This window comes from Chionomys nivalis, chromosome 21 (genome assembly GCF_950005125.1).
Source record: "Chionomys nivalis chromosome 21, mChiNiv1.1, whole genome shotgun sequence".
NCBI lineage: Eukaryota > Metazoa > Chordata > Mammalia > Rodentia > Cricetidae > Chionomys > Chionomys nivalis.
The window spans coordinates 53,974,580-53,989,907 of NC_080106.1; the positions used below are offsets into that span (position 1 = coordinate 53,974,580).

At 39.7% G+C, this 15,328-nt stretch overlaps 1 protein-coding gene across 1 annotated transcript in view; it reads left to right on the forward strand.

Moving 5' to 3' along the window:
- The window catches only part of Large1 (LARGE xylosyl- and glucuronyltransferase 1), a 524,802-nt gene that overhangs the window by 469,974 nt on the left and 39,500 nt on the right, over positions 1-15,328 (forward strand). The window contains exon 11 of the mRNA XM_057753624.1: positions 7,001-7,164. Within this exon, the coding sequence (XP_057609607.1) occupies positions 7,001-7,164 (164 nt within the window). The remainder of the gene's footprint in view (positions 1-7,000; positions 7,165-15,328) is intronic.

The window sequence follows — 15,328 nt, forward strand, 5'->3', positions numbered from 1 at the left end:
ACTCAGGAGATAGGAGTGGGTGGAGATGAAATCTAGTTATTTCAGGGCTGACCCTGGGAAAATAAAGGAAGATACCGCCTCAAAATTCTACCTGAGGAACTTTCCAACACATAAGGGCTTTTTATAGAGAGCAGATAGTCTTCATTCAGGGCATGTGTCTGTGTCCCTTGACCCTGACCTCCTAGAAGTAGTTACAAATATATTGCTTCTTCTAACTTATTCTGGGGTTTGTTGATATTGTATACATATAATCTTAAACAAGGGTACAGTATGTAAGTGTTACAGCTCTTAGGGAAAAGCTTCGCCGATGCAAATGTTACAGCTCTGCTCTGGTGGCAGGGTCAGCGCATTCTCCAGTGCAAGTGTTAAGCTCTAAAGTGCATGTGTCAGGATCCAAGTAATGCCACAAAGTCATACCACACGACAAACTTTACACAAGAGATTATTGGGAGGGAAAAACCCAGGAGGCTGGCTGCTTCTGCTTGGGTGAGAATCAGCAGAGAACTTAGCAGAAGACAGAGTATATATAGAGTTTCTTGAGGATTGAAGGATTATATATATCCTTATCTTGGGACAAGCTTGGGGATTGGTGGCATTTTGTGGCCTGATCTTGAAGCTTAGGGATTGGTGGTTTTACTTTTTTTTTTTTCCTTAGTTTCTTACTTGGGTTCAAGCTAGGGGCAGTGTGTTCTTCCCTGGGCCCTAGTCTTGCATCATGTCAGGGTCAGGGTGTTCTTTCCTTCGCCCTTTTACCCTACACAGTATAATTATCATTTCCATTCTTATTCCCCTCCTACTCCTCCCTTTCCCCTGTCCTTCTCATTCTCAGTTTCATGACCTCTTCTGTAATTTTAATAGTTTATGTGTGTGTTGTGTACACAACATTCTGAGTCCACATTTATTTTAGCGTTGCTCATGTGCGTGTATTTAGAGGAGATGGCCACATAGATATGCTGTCATTATGCAAATCTGTTTAGTCAACCATATTGTTGAGATTTCATTGTTACATACTTGCTGCAGTTTAAACACCATAACAATCCATATCTTTTGTATAAGATATTGCACAGAGTTAAAAAGTAAGGCTATTTTAGTGTTAGCTGAAAGCACCAGATCTTCTGATGTGTGAACTTAAGGAAAGCATTTCTTAGCAGTTAACAGCTTCATTATTTAAGCCTGCTTTTACTTTTTCCCCCTTGCAACATTGTCTCACTATATAGCCCAGGCTTGCCTCAAACTTGAAGTCCTCTCCCTTACCCATTGTACCTTCAAGCCCAGCCCTTGATGTGACTTCTCCTTAGAATTTAGAATGCTCGAAATAGGAAGCCAAATTAACTCTGCCGAGGCAGCTACCAGAACCATCTAAATGAATAATTAGAGCTAGAAAAAAACAAAAAAACCTCTTTACATGGTGACTACAAAAGCTCAGTGAAAAGTCCTTAGGTTCAGTACCTGCTGCTGTGTTCACTGATCATACAACCTTGAACGCTTGGCTGAACCTTCCAGATTGTAAAGCCTTCATCAAAAATGCAGGACTGAGAGGCACCCTAACATGTGGGACTGGTTTGAGGATTAAATGGGAGAACCTGCCAGACCTACTCCAAGTAACCTACTGATTTTCCAAAGATGCTTTGTGAATCCCAAACTCTTTGTTCTATTGTTGAAATGCAGCTTGTTTAAGATCACATAGAAAATGTCACTGTTTCTTCACCCTGCTCTAAACAAAAGTCCCTTTTTCCAGAGCTGGGAACACACTTCCGCTGAATCCTCAGGCATGTCCACCCATCATTTCAGGCAGCTCAAAGCCAGTCTAGACCATTGTCTTTCGGGATAGAAAGGCAGAACAGAAGTGCAAACTGCTTAAAGGACCATTTTCTTGAGTCAAATTTTGCCTGTGCCTCAGTTGGTTGCCCAAAGAAACAATTTAGGAAATGTATTTTATCTTAGAAGAAATACATCTTTTGTTTCTTTTACTCATTTGGTGGAAGTCCTATTTTCTTCTGTGGCTAGAAAACAGGGTGCAGTAGCCTTCAGGGCTGTTAATGAAAGCACTCCCTTCAGCCCAGTGTCTCCCTGGGGACATTGCCCAGTCACTGAGTGAAGAAAACAGTGCATTGAAGCAACTGGTATTTTCCTCTTAAGACAACATCAGCCACACATACAGCAATAAGCCACCCAACATTAGAATTTGAAAAAGTAAGTAATGCAATCACATTCATTGTTTAAGTCCATGCAACACTTTTCAACTTACAAAGCAGTCCTGCATGCATTAGCTCATTTGGGAGAATTGCAGAGAATTTGCTAACTACAGGAAGATATATAAAAGCAATAAAATTTATCTTTGAATCCATCACTCACAGAAAAATTCTTGTTAACCTTATAATGTTTTCCTCAACTGATTTTTAGTGGATTTCTTTTGTTTTTGCTGGGACCATATATATACATTTTTTTCTTTTTTTAATGGCATACTTTGTTCAAGGCATATTATGTTTTCTGCCATTCCATTTGAAGCTCTGTCCATTCTGTGGAAGAAGTAATTGTGTAATGTGAAGTGTTCCTGCTGGACGTTCGAAGGGGGAGGGCCTAGGTTTTCTCCTTTGAAAAAGAGATGTGTGCTAAGGGATTTAAAATGTGAGGTAGTGCACCCCGAAACATTAACTTGGCACCCAACACCCAGAACTGAGCAGGCACTCTATTCATAGCCGTGTTAGGTGCATCCCATGGTGGTGGTAGTAAAGGTTCTACGAACATGTAGCTGGCATCTGGGTACCCTGAAGTCTCACAGGCAGATCTGTCTTAGCATATCTGTGTGGTATCCAGACAATAACACCTCCTAGGTGACCATCACACTGATGGTCATATGTGAACTTGGGTTTGTATGAATCATACACCACTGATACCATGAATTTCATAAAAGAGAACATAGGTGCTCTAGAACTGCATCCCAGCCCTCTCAGCTAGAGCAAGCTACACCTTGGTAGTTCTGGAGTCATTTTCCTTGATGGTCACTCTTGTTCTTAGCATGAAGTAATTGATACCAACAAAGGCTTATATAGCTTTTAAGGTGCTTGGGGTATCCTGGGTTCAGGGGTTCTAATTTGAATGGGGTATAGCTCTTGCCTTTAGAATACATTCTATGGGTGATTTAGAAAGTATTTCCTAGAGCCATTAACTTGATAAGTTCTTTTCCATTGGTCCATGTAAAGAGAAGTAAACCTCCCATACATATCATTGTGTTGTCAGTAATAATCTTGCCACATAAATTAAGATATTTGATTGAAAACTCATCAGAGGAAGATATGACTCTCGAAAGCTCACATACAAACATCCATACATACTTTTCCCTTCCCTCCACAAAAGCAGAAACCATGTACCTTTTTCAGTATATTAAAGCCACAAAGCAAAACCAAGGGGAGACAAAGCCAAACATATTCCTTCAAGGAGTTTGCAAATGTTTCTTTTCTGAACTGGAAACTGTTCAACTACAGTGTGGAAGAGAGAGAGAATGTAGGAGATAATCAAGGCACAGAGAAGACACCATTGAGACATGGAGGAGCTGTACATATAGAATGGAATAAAGGTAAAAAGCCACATGGTACAACATAGATTAATAAAAGCAGGTTAATTTAAATTATAAGAGCTAGACGGACAAGCCTAAGCTAAGTCCACACTTTCATAATTAATAATTAGTCTCTGTCATTATTTGGGAGCAGGTGGGACAGAAAGAGCTGTTACATTATTTAGCCCTTAGGGTGCTTGCAATACAAGCATGATGAGTTTGACTCAGTAGCCATGTAAAAAGCCAGGTATGTGACATACACTTTTAGTGCCGGTGCTAAAGAGTCAGAAACAGGCCAATAGCTTACTTGTGACCTGCCTAGCAAAATCAGCAAACATCACATCCCAATGAGAGACCCGACCTCAAGAATCCAGGTTAATTGCTCCTGAGGATGTCTTCCACATGTGCACACACACACGCACACACACACACACACACATAAAATCAGGAGGGCAGACACACTGGCTCATCTAACCCCTGAACCTTCTCCCTAACCTAAGCTCTTGCCCAAAGTTGTCTCCAGGGGCTTACCTTCTTTCCTAATGGTGTTAACAGGTGATGTTGAATGAATCACCCCTCACTCCAAGCCCTCACTCCAAGGGCTTGATGCATGTGCAGCATCTCTCATCACCCCTTGTGTGGATGTAGGGATCTATACTGTTTCCCCTTATACTTGAGGAAATCAGACTTCAGAAAAGTTAAAAAGAAGCCACCCACTCACCTGAGGGGTAGGGGAGGAGGGATCCAACCTGCGACCTTAGACTCTGCACTCTATCAGAATCTTTACCTGAGACCAAATTAGCATCTTCCCTAGAGAGTGATGGGTACAAATGGACCCAGGTGTGACCTGTCTAAGGGCCCTTCGGAATTTGAAGCTACTTTCTCAGCTATTAGGTGAGGTTTACAAGGATCTCCCTCAGAGTGTTCAGATAAGCACCTGTGCAGATAAACGCATGCTATGCATCTGCTTGCTCCCTAAAACTTTGTCTGCCATCAAAGACCCTTGAATGGAAATAGTGAAAATAATAGACTTAACTATTTATTGCTTTATATGAATAAAATTAGAGGAAGCAAAGGAAAATTGGAGGGCAGGCCAGCACAGTGATGGTGTTCATTTTGTGCTCACCAAATCTTTTTCATTCTTGCAACATATAGCTTTTGGGCATTCTGTTATGCACTAGGCATACAGTGGGGGACCATCTTGTAAGAGATGTCTTTAAATAATTGCAGTTCAAATTGACAAGTGCCTAATGGAGTTTACACTCTTCAAGTGTAAAGAAGAAATGGAAAAGCTGTCTTGGAAGGGCCTGTAGTGATCTCACAGAAAATGAATATCTAAGCCATCTTGAAAGTAAGATAGAGGGGCGTGGAAAAAGAGTACAGTGAGGGAGGGCTTTGCCAAAAATATGATGCCCAAGGAAGTCACAGAAAGGCAGAGAGAAAGCCAAGTCTGAGAAGCACTAATCGAGAGCCTGCAGAGAGGGTTGAAATGATGTGTAGGACAGGTTTCTTTGCTTGTGACCAGAGATCTTCAGGTCTAATTGTGTATATCAGAAGGGGTCCTGTGGTACACAGAATCATTGATGGAGTGAGGATTCTATTCTTCCTCCTGGTATTATATTAGTTAGGTGGCCAAAAGTGCCTCAGACCACTAGATCTCAGCTAATCATCTGAGCATTTGGAAAGGTGTGGCTACATCTGGGCTATATCAAACCATCTGGTGAACTATGAGCAATTACCAAACAGGGCTGAGGAGCTGAAACTTTCCTTAGATTTATCAGGCCCCATAATGAAACATGCCTCACATTAAGTGCTAATACCATATTATCTGTTACCTATTGTTCATAACCTGTAGCTCAGTGTTATACAAGAAGTGTTCGTTAGAACAACTTGCCAAATTTAGCTGGGTTTGCTCACATTTTCAGGGCAACTAAGGAAAGTATACTGGCCATAGGTGTCTGTCCTCTCCTATCAGGCTAGCCTGAGCATTGTCTCCTGGCTGTGGTAGAGAACCACACGTTGTTGCATCTTGGAGTCTAGCCTCAGCAGAGGAGGATATGACCTCCCCTGAATTCTAGCACCAAAAGACTATTACAAGTTCAGCCTAGATTTCAAGGACAGAGAAACAGACTCACAGCTTTATTACACTGTACAGAGTGAGGCCGTGATGCAGAGAGGAAGGAGCAGAGGAGTAATGATATCTTTTACTTTACAGGGGTATGTGTGCCACAGCTCCTCTCTTGAGAAATAATACAGAGGCACAGTGGTCTTCAGTGGTGGAGGGGAACTGAGAGAAGCAGGTTAATGTGCTTTCTTGTAAATTATGCGATCAATTTTGAGATTTAAAAAGGACACATTTTTTTGAAAACCAGTCTATTGCTTTCAGACAGGCTAGTAAGTCCAGCCATGTAAACTTTAATCTATATTCAAATATCTGATCTTATGTGATAGAGAAGGCTGAGGTAACAGGACAAAAATCAGAATCATTTGTGCGATCCTTGGGAAATTATTACTTTTTAAGTTTAATTTTATTGAAATACAAACTGCATGTACTGAGTCTTCTCTGCCCAAAGCTTGCAGAGCATCACAAATGTGTGCACTCAGGTAAACATCACACATCTCAGTGATATGTAGGTCTGCCAAGCCCACTTACCCCACTCTGCCCACATATCCTAATCCCTTTCTGTTGCCATAGTTAGTGTGTTGCCAGGACATAAATACTTTTTGTCAGGTACTCTGAGATTTCAGCTGTTCAATCTGTTAAGCAGACATCATCATTTGCATGGTAGTGGTACTGTGGGGTTTACCAGAAAGGGGATATAGTAGGTTGGGCATCTGTAGCCATGCAAAGTCTGAGTTCCTTGTTAGCGTGTTAGGTGAGCTAGGAGAAAGGAGTAGAACTAAAGATAATATTCTACTAATAAAGACAGACTTTCATTAGAAAAAGTAAAAGAGAAAGAGGTTGTCCTGATTAAATTAAATTTAAAATAATAAATGGACAGAGTTTTGTGTCATTAATGCATTTGCTTGATTGTTCTCTCATATACCTGACCCAAAGATTGAAGTATGTAGTTCCAGGAAGACAAAAGCATCAGGTCACTCAGAAACTTTCACATTTGGGATTTCCTCATCTAGAAGTATCTTCTTTGGGTTAGTTGAAACTAGATCACTGTTTGACTGACTTGCCCCAGAAAATCCTCTGTTTTTTTTGTATGGGCTCTATTTGTCAGTGAGCATCACTGTCTCTCTTGGCCACAAGGGGGCTCATTTCTCATATGGAAAAGGTGCCTGCCTTTCTGATCACCCTTTGAAGATAAAATAGGAGATAAAATAGGAGTCCTTTCTGTTAAACTACCAACACAGGAAGGACAGACAACTGCAGGCAGGCTCCTGGGTCACTTGGTGCCTTTCCTTCTTTCTCCAAACCTTTTTCTTCCTTTGCAGCTTCAGAAGCAGCTGTCAGAGCTGGATGAGGATGACTTGTGTTATGAATTCCGGCGAGAACGCTTCACTGTTCACCGAACCCACCTGTACTTCCTGCACTATGAGTTCGAGCCTGCTGCTGACAACACAGACGTTACCCTGGTTGCTCAGCTCTCCATGGACAGGTACGATCAATGATGTCACCCACCACACAGTCCCCATAACTGATGTTCTTTACCCCATGGAACAATGGAAGATGAGCGATGGTCTCCTAGGCTTGGAATATCAAGTTGTGTTAAATCTAAATCATCTTCCTCGTGCTGCACAACAGGGGTTTCCTCTTTTTGTTATCAGTATTGCTTGAGGATAATAATAAGAATTCGTTCATTAGGAGTAAAGACCTGCTGAAGAGGCTACACACTAGAGCTTAGTTACTGCTCTATTGCTGCTGTGAAGAGACACCATTATTTAAAAAACTACTTCAAAAGAAGTATTTAATTGAGGGCTTACTTACAGTTTCAGACGATTAATCTATGAATATCACGGTGGCAGGAATGTAGGCATGGGACTGAGAACTTGCATCCTGATCTGCTGGAAAGAAGACAGAGTGAGAGAAATAATGGGCTTGGCATGAACTTTTTAAACCTCAAAGCCCTTACCCAGCAACACACTTCCTTCACCAAGGACATACCTCCTAGTCTTTCCAACACAAGTGCCACTCCCTGGTGACTAATCATTAAAATATATGAGAATGTGGGCACTTATTCAAAATGTCAATGTGGACCCAGCAAAGCATGGCTCATTTCTCTTCCTCACTTGTGTCCTGATGTAACAGTCCTTCACTGGGCATTTCCCAGTGGCACTGCTGTTATGGTGGCCCTTTCTCAATTACAGTCTGATAGGCAAGTTCTTAACCATGACAAGGGATAACTGAGTCATAATGAGAGCTTTTGAGACAAATTCATACCCAGGATCCATAGCAAACCAATTAAGACAGAATCTTTGTTGTCGTGTTGTTTTAAGTTTGGAATGTGTGAACCAGGATCAGGAGTATAGATATCCATAAATAATTTAGTAATATTATAGTGGCAATAAGGTCTCTGAAGGGACTGGGATAGATAGTGTCAGTCTGTTTGGGGATCTTCTTTAGATTATGCCATTAGGCAAAATCTTCCTAAGAGACATATCTGTAGAGATGTAGAAGGTAATGAGGAAAGCTAGACACACGAGTTTCCCTGAAAAGTTTTCCAGACAGATGAACTAGCAAGTCCAAAGGGCCTATGGTTAGAAGGGTGATTGTTTGCACAACAATTGGACAGAAGAAAAGCATAGCTATACAAATAATTTTAGCTGTGTACAGTGTTCATGGAGTCCAGGGAGGGTGTTGTATCACCTTTAGCTGAGTTACAGATGGTTGTGAACTGCCTGATGTGGCCAATGGGAAACAAACTCAGGTCCTTGCAAAAGTAATTCATACTCTTAATTGCTAAGTCATTAATCTCTGCAGGCAGCTGTTATTTATATTTTTACAAACCTCACTGACTATAGGAGATGAATGGATTTTAAGCCCTGAGGTCACTGTCCTAGAAATAAGCAGATTTCCTCTCCAAGCCATTTGACATAGCTGACTCTCATACTGGCTGAGCAGCTTCCTCTTTAAGTCACACATGCCTCAGTGGCTGTCCTTATCTGGTACACTTTGTGCCAAACTGAGATGTTAATATAATTAATGTTAATCAATACAAAATCAGGAGTCAAATATTGGGGTAAGAACCTGAAAGATCAGAGAATCAGTAGCAGCTACCAGTAGCTTCCTACCTCTTTGTTCCTCTGTCCAAAAAGGACAAGGGCTCCTCTCTCAGCCTTGCCTTGCCATGTCCTGTCTTCTCTCTCTCAGTCCTCCAAACCTAGCTAGCTCTGCCCTCTGACTCCAAGCAAACTTTATTTGCTAGCACACAATCAAATTATCACTCATTTCCCCCTTTTTATATAAATAAAAAACAAACGTTTTAACTAATGGAAAAACAATATACAATATGTACAATAACTATATACAAATATATATAGGCAATAATTACATTAACAGTGTCTAATCCAAAGTATGTGACAAATTCAGAGAAAATACTCCATTTTATCTTGGTGAGGCCAAACTGTTGCACTTAATTCACTTTCTATTCTAACTTGTAGTACCAACCCAAAAGTATCTTTTTATGTCTCTCAACCTTTTTTTTACACTTTACGCTTTTTTTGTGAGTTTCTTTTCTGAACTGACAAGGAAAATAACCATAGCTATCTGTTCTTAACTCCATCAGAGACCTGAGAAGGATATGATATTACCTGGGTAAACAGGAAGTGCAAAGCAAACTAAGAAAGGGCAGAAACAGCTGACTGCCTGGACATTCACCGAAGGTTCTTCTGCAACCTTGGGGCATCCATACCTGGCCTACAGGTATATGACAGAAATTTCTGTGAAGCAGAATTTTTGAAGGACTTTCCCACCTTTTCTTGGCAGAGTTCGGCAGTCACTTTCTTTTGTTCCCTGATTGTCCAATTTGGACAGCATACTGTCAGCAGTTGAGGCAAGGGCAGTTTCTTGCCCAGTGGCTAACTTTTACCACATAGAAAGCAAACTCCATTTGGATTTTCTTTGATGCCTATCATCTTCTCTGAAGTAGATTGGTGCTCCCAGGAACAGACATGTCTTATTGTCTTAAAAAAAAAAAACCTTGTTATTAAAATATGTTAAGTGTCATATTTTGTATATTTCCAAGGTTTGGAAGACCACCTGTTTATATAAAATATCTCTATTTGACATCAAAAATATACCTAACCTGAGTACAAGCTTGATCATAATAGGTGACTAACTACTAACCTGCATTTCTTTATTATCCTAAATACTTTGTAATAATAAATTTTGAGGATCAGAAATTTAATTGCATAGTTTGATGAGCTGTATAGGTACAATACACTGAACAAGAGTAGAAATCTATGTACAATATTTTCTAAACAAGACAACCTTAAGTTTCTATCAATATATAAACATGTCTTTAATAAGAGTATAAACTTATATATCGTATAACAAAGATAGCTTCAGATTTGTATTATTGTACAAAAACCTATCCTATACCATTGTAAAATATGTAAGAGTAGTGTGTTTTTTTGGATTTTAGATTCAATAATCTGTATTTTATTTTATAATATCTATAGCCCTCCTTTTCTTTTTTAGAATGAGATCCATGAATCTAATATCTTTTGTTCAACTTTTTCCTGATAGTTACCAATAAAAACTTGTAACCAAACCACCTAATTGATGGCAAATATTCATAACCCACCAAATGACCAAAACCTGCCCACCCCACCTATGGGGGATGTGAGTGTCGTGTTCTTAAAATTACTTCCTGCTGTCTGGAAATGGCAGCATCTTTATGGAACTTGAAAAATAGTAGAATAATTGTCAAGTCCTGGGAGAGCTAGCTGTATAATTTGTTTTCCAGTCTCCTGCGTAATGGGAAAGTGCAGGGCTTCTCTCAAGTCCTGGCTAAAGTAGTCTGTGAGGCTGAACCATCTCAGCTAGCCACCTTGAAATTATCCTGAGCATTTTGTAGTCCAAAGCTGATCTTTGGGTGGTGTTTGTCAGCTTAGTGGTGTTACCACAATCCAGGTGGAATCATCATTGGAAGGCCTCATACTCCTTTGGAGACTTCAAAGGTCTGTATTAGGTAAACATGGTCATCGCTCACTTAAAGATTATATGCAGCATATCTGAAAGAGATTAAATGACTAAAATTTGTTATGTACATCCGGAGTGAAAAACTTAATTCCTAGTTTCCTGGTAGAGATTTAAATCAGAAATTATGAGCAGGATGCTAGATGAAGCCTTTTTCTAAAATCAGGTTGTACTCTATATGACCATTAATATCATGACAAAAAGTTTAAAATATAAATAAAACAAAAGTACTATGAAATTAGTGACAATAGAATGCTTGCTTAATTTCGGTTTTTCTTCTGTCCCATATCTGGTGGCTTTTCTGACATGAGACAGATTTTAGATTTTCCTTTTAACAAACATGCTAGGGTTTAGAGGAGAGAGCCGTGCTCCAACTCCAAAATCAGTTTTAATTTTTAATTGATCTGTGACTTCAAAATGATCATTTGCATTATATGTATGTAGAGCGCACCAGAAACAAACATTTGGGAAGATTTATGAAATTCTATTCTATTGGAATTATGATACACCAAAAGGCCAATTTTCTCTGGATGATCCGTCCTTTTTCTCCAGATGTCTCATTTATCCAGTGGTCTTCAGGTTCCTTCATTCTCCTAGAAAGGCAAAAACAAAACCCTGCCCCAACCTTACCTTTGGGGAGTTTCCCTTTTGGCAAATTATATCTGATAAAATGAAAAACATTTGTTAGTGTTATAAGTTACTTTAGATTGAATGGTCATGCTGTTTAATAAACTATCACCTCTTCTAACCAAGAGGCCTTTCTTCTAATCTAATCTTTATCAGTGTTGATGGTATCCATAGCTTTTTTTTTTTAACTTACAATGTCATTTATTTGTATTTTTATCTTTAGTCTTTGATAATTTATAGAACTTTGCCAAAACATTTCCTTTATGGTATCTCTGGAAATTTTTGATTTATCTTCAAAACTTGTTCTTTTATCCAGAGCAATATGTTTTTGTTTTGTTTTGTTTTGTTTTTACAATAGTCATTAGGTCCTTTAAGTAATCTGGAGAGGAGTTTCCCCTATGATGACAGGGAATGACTGAACTAAGTTTGACATGGGGGCCTGAGAGAGGCCCTCTAAGTCATTTCCTGATGACAAAAGGTTACCTTGCCTGTCCCTTGTTGATCTGCATTCATTGATCCAATATTGGCCTTTGTTGTACCTTCTGCATACTCCAGAAGGCACAGGCCTTCTGTTTGGATTATTCTTAGAAAAAATATTGTTTCTGGGAACACCCTGCCTACAATCCCTTTTTAAGTAACTTGGTTTACCACAATGAAAACATATGACATTTTGATTTTTCTTCAAGCCTCAGGAAATCACCTCTCCTATCCAAGTATCATCATGGTTATGAGATTCCATATGAGATTCTTGAATCCATTCATCTATGGTTGTTGATCTTGCCTTTAAAGGTCTAATTACCCCTTTTCGTTGTGAATTAGCATTTCAAAAGATGAAGATTCAATTATTATTTGTCTGGATTCTAGATTTGGTATCATTGGTATCATTCTATTTGCAACTGAAGTCAATCTTTGTAAAAAAAATCAACGAAGGTTTCTTTTGGATACTGTATAATTTTAGAAAATGGCTCAATTCTCTTTCCGACCTCTTTAACTCTGTCCCAAGCATTTAAAGTTGCTGCATGGCTTAGAGCCAAGGTGTGATAATCATATATAGACTGTCTTTGAACATCAGAATAATTGCCCTCTCCATGAAATTGGCCAGGGGAAATTTTCATACCTCTAGCCCTACTTCATTATTCAATGGTTTCATCTTTCTACCTGGTCCTCCACTGTAATTGAGGACCATGTTCCAATACTGCTCTAATCATGTCTTTCCAGATGGACAATTCTGTTATTAGTTGACCATAAATTTGACATCTTCATCACAAAAAGTGAATGCATACCTTACAAACCTATTGCCTCCTTAAATCTCCTCAAATCTAACATTTCCACAGGAATCCAATCAGCTCTTACATAGCCTTGGGGATACCTGTTACTTGGCAGTTGTTCCTGTAGGGTGACTAGATAAATTAAAGTTGGTTTTTTGATAATTTTGGGCTGTTTCCAATATCATGGTGAGGTTGGTTCTCCTTTCAATTCTTCTGCCTTTGTCTCAATATCTCTATCTGTTTGAGGAAGTTTTTCTAAAGCTTGTAATGTATCAGTCAAAATTGCATTATTTTCCTCAGTAATTTTTCTAAGGCCTGTTCCTTGGTGCTCATATAAACCAACTTTTTTATGGATAAAACAAGAATTATCAAACAGATAATGTTTATAATTGACATTATGTAGATTCCAGCAAAGTTAATTATCCCCTGATTCGGTTCCATTTTTTAAACCATTTATTGTGCAATCCTACAGAGACCTAACTTCCTCCAATATAATAGTGTTTCCCATTTTTTAATGGTGGAAAAACTCTTATCTTTTTAAAACTAATTTTCCCTTTTAAGAATTCCAAATTGTTTAACCAAATTTGCTTATGATGACAGTGAAGTGTAAGGCTCTCTATTGCTGCATAGTACGTCTAGGTGGAGAACACAAATAGTGCACAGCCTGGCTGAGAACAGCTGCACTGATCATGTATCAACAGCCTGAGACGGGCGTCCAGGGAAAGTCCACAATACGAAGGGAAGGGGCCAAAGATCTAGCCATCTGAATGGTGGACATGGAGGGAATGTGTGAAAGCATGTGTGACTGGGAGGAAGTGAAAGCAAAGTGCTGTTCGAAGGCAAAGCTGCCCAGTGGTGAGGGCCTAACCATAGTAACATTTGAATGCCAAGGACTGTGGAGTTTGGGGCTTGTGGAGGTTGCTCTAGAGAGGCTGCAATAGGAAAATTCCATACTCAGAGGGCCTGAGGGGTGGGAAGGAGCATGGTGACTCCAGCACGTGGAGCTCCTATGTGCAGCTGCAGTGGGTGCTGGTGGCTTCAAAGCCATGGGCAACTATTTTGTGAATTTGTGCTCCAAAAGTTGGGCAACAAATGATGTGTTTATCTAAATATTCTTAATCAGTAAAAACTAAGGAATCAAATATTGTGATAAGAACCTGAAAGATTAGGGAACTAGGAGCTTCCTACCTTTTCTGTTCTTCCATCCAAAAGGGCCAAGCTCTTCTTTCAGCACTGCCTTACCACTTCCTGTATCCTCTACTACAGTCCTCCAAACCTCTATGTTCAACTAGTGGCTAGCTCCACCCTCTGACCCCAAACAAGCTTTATTTGTCAGAACACAATCAAAATATCACACAACACCTTAACTGCCTCATTTCAAAAGCACTGTCTGTTGGGCTACCTGACTTTCCCATCTGGAAATGAAGATGCCTTGGGATTGATCAGGAATGATGTGAGTCACTGTTCCAGGCATGCAATGAATGTTCCTTAAAGACTGTTATTAATCATGAGTGGATGCAAAATGTGCAAACATGAAGGAGCAGGAAACTCGACATGCAGAGGCCCACAGAACACCATCTGGGAAGCATGGAATGAGTGGAAACGTCCATGTCATGGCTGTCTGGGAATGACACTGAGTGTAATTAATGGAAATGGGCACCTTTCTCAAAAAATGAGGTGAGAGAAATGTGGAGGAAGACGCTAAACAATGACCTCTGGCTTACACACACATTTGTGGTGTAGCTATGCACAACACCTGGTCCTAGGAGGCAGACACTGCGTGTTATCAGTAGCTCAGACCTTCAACTTAACTTTCTGCAGAAGCCATCTTGCCTTTCTAAACCTCAGTTTCCTTATCTGTTACCTGGGAATGATGATATTATTAAGGTTATAATGCCCATGAGAATATGTAGGCCCAGTTCTTTGTACTGATGTATATTCAAAAGCTTTTGAACTAAATGCAGCATGAGTGATCAGAATTTATTAAAACATTAGTGTGTTCTGTGTAGAAGACACTAAGCTTCAGATCAAAGAGCTCTATCTCAAGTCTCATCTCCTCCCTCAATCCTCTGCTGATAGTTTTAGCATTTCACTCAATATCTTAGAATTCTGGGTTTTATTTTTTTCCTGTGAAATAGGGTTAAAGTTCTTCCCATGCAGAGTTCTGATTAGTGTTGAATGAATCCGTGGAAACCCTTGTAACATTTGTCAACCAGGAACCATTGTCTAGATCTGAATGCCCTCTGGAAAATTCTGTCTGTGTTTGATTTTCTGTTGCTGTGATATAATAGTCTTATCAGCAGTAACTTAGGAAGGGAAAAGATTTATTTGGTTTATGTTTCAAGTCACAGTTCATCATTAAGGTGGTCAGGGCAGGAACTTAAAAGCAGAAACCATGAATAAATGCTACTTGCTCCTTACTGTCACACTCATCTAGCTTTCTTATATAGCCCAGGATCGCCTGTGTAGATATGGTACCACCTACAGTCAGCTGGGCCATCCCTCATCAATCATCAACCAAGATAATACCTCATAGACATGAACACAGACCAATCTGATCTGGGCAATTCCTCAGTTGAGAATCCTGCCAATGACTCTACACATTCTCAAATTGATCACTGAATGCTAACTAGGACATGGTGGTAGGCATTTAGAGATAATAAAGGGGGAAAGAAAGACCTGCACTCAGCCCAGCTGTGTCACTTCTCAGACGTGTGAATTTGATTC